This window comes from Panicum hallii, chromosome 7 (assembly GCF_002211085.1).
Source record: "Panicum hallii strain FIL2 chromosome 7, PHallii_v3.1, whole genome shotgun sequence".
Classification (NCBI taxonomy): domain Eukaryota; kingdom Viridiplantae; phylum Streptophyta; class Magnoliopsida; order Poales; family Poaceae; genus Panicum; species Panicum hallii.
The window spans coordinates 991634-992939 of record NC_038048.1 but is presented as its reverse complement, the minus strand read 5'-3'; the positions used below and the strand labels follow the sequence as shown (position 1 = coordinate 992939).

General features: G+C 51.2%; 1 protein-coding gene across 1 annotated transcript; it reads left to right on the top strand.

Annotated features, from left to right (window-relative positions):
• Positions 1–191: 191 nt before the first annotated feature.
• LOC112899427 (heterogeneous nuclear ribonucleoprotein U-like protein 2) lies at positions 192–1048 on the top strand. The gene is made up of 2 exons (XM_025967889.1): positions 192–435; positions 867–1048. The coding sequence occupies exons 1-2, from the start codon at positions 192–194 to the stop codon at positions 1046–1048; spliced, it is 426 nt and encodes a 141-aa protein (XP_025823674.1).
• Positions 1049–1306: the final 258 nt, after the last annotated feature.

Genomic DNA, 1306 nt, shown 5'->3' with positions numbered 1-1306 from the left:
ACCAGGCGGACTGCCCGCAAGAGCACCCGTGGACCGCCTCATCCGATCCAGCATCCTCAGGAGGTACCCAAACAGGAGGAGCTCGAACAGCTAGAGGACTTGCCCGAGTTCGTGGTGGTCGATGACGATGATGACGACTACTACGGCTACTACGGAGGAGGCTAGGTGGACACTGACACTGAGGAGGACCCATGGAGCTGCCTGAGGACCACCCAGACGCTGCAGGCGACAGCAATAAGGACACTGCAGGAGGAGACGGTGCCAATCCAGGTGCCGCAGGAGAAGACGATGCAGAAGATGGTGACGATGATCCAGCTGCACCTGATGGTGGTGATGAGGACCCAGATGATGATCCAGAGCCAGCTGACGCAGCAGACAAACCGCCATCAGAGCCCCATTATGAGAAGCAAATACATCGTCTGGACTTTGCTGAAGGTCCATTCCCAGCACTTCTCTGGAGGGCCATGCAGAGAATCGGCTTCCCACTAATGCCATGTTATGAAGCCTGCTTGTACAAGAATGCTCAGTAGGAGGAGGAGTGGTTAGTGGCAGTAGTGATCAGTATTCCGGATGAGAAGTATGGCAGCCGGATGGAGTACTACAAGCACTTTGATGACGTGCCCGGGAAGACTTTGGACGTAGGGACCAGTGAAGCTGCCAAAAGAGCTCTCTACTATCTCTGTCACACTTATCGGGATGAGCTCCAGGGCACCGAGTTTCAGCAGTTCCCACGCCGCAAGAAGGGTGCCACCAGTGCGCAGATTCCTGTCCCACCCCCTGGGGAAGGAAGTTTGCTCATGGACACCACGCAGGAGTTGGTCGCCGCTCTCAGCACTGACTTGGATACTGCCGGAGCAGAGATCCAGGAGGTCAAGAGGAAGCTGAGGATGACGCTCAGGGAGAAGGTGATTCTGGAAGCTCAGCTAAGGGAGATCAGGACTTACCCCCAGAGTACGACAACGATGAGTCCATCAAGTACCTGACAGAGTCACCTTCCCGCAAGCGCGTTCACTACAAAGAGCCCGGCTACCGCACACGCTACCGTTAGAGATGCTAGATCTAGGAGTCTAAGTTAGGAGTATCTTTAAGAGTCTATTTGTAATCGCTAGTTCAAACGATCCTTATAGTTTGTTTAATTCTAGTTAATGTGCTTGTGTGCTTGGTTTTGTGAGAACAATTTGATTTGGATCTTTGTAATGATTGCGATAAATTGTGGAGTGATGATCACAATTATATCAAGTTTATCATAAAGATAGATAGTTTAGTAAAGTTTGGGGTTGCCTATTTACTATCTTTATCCTATCCT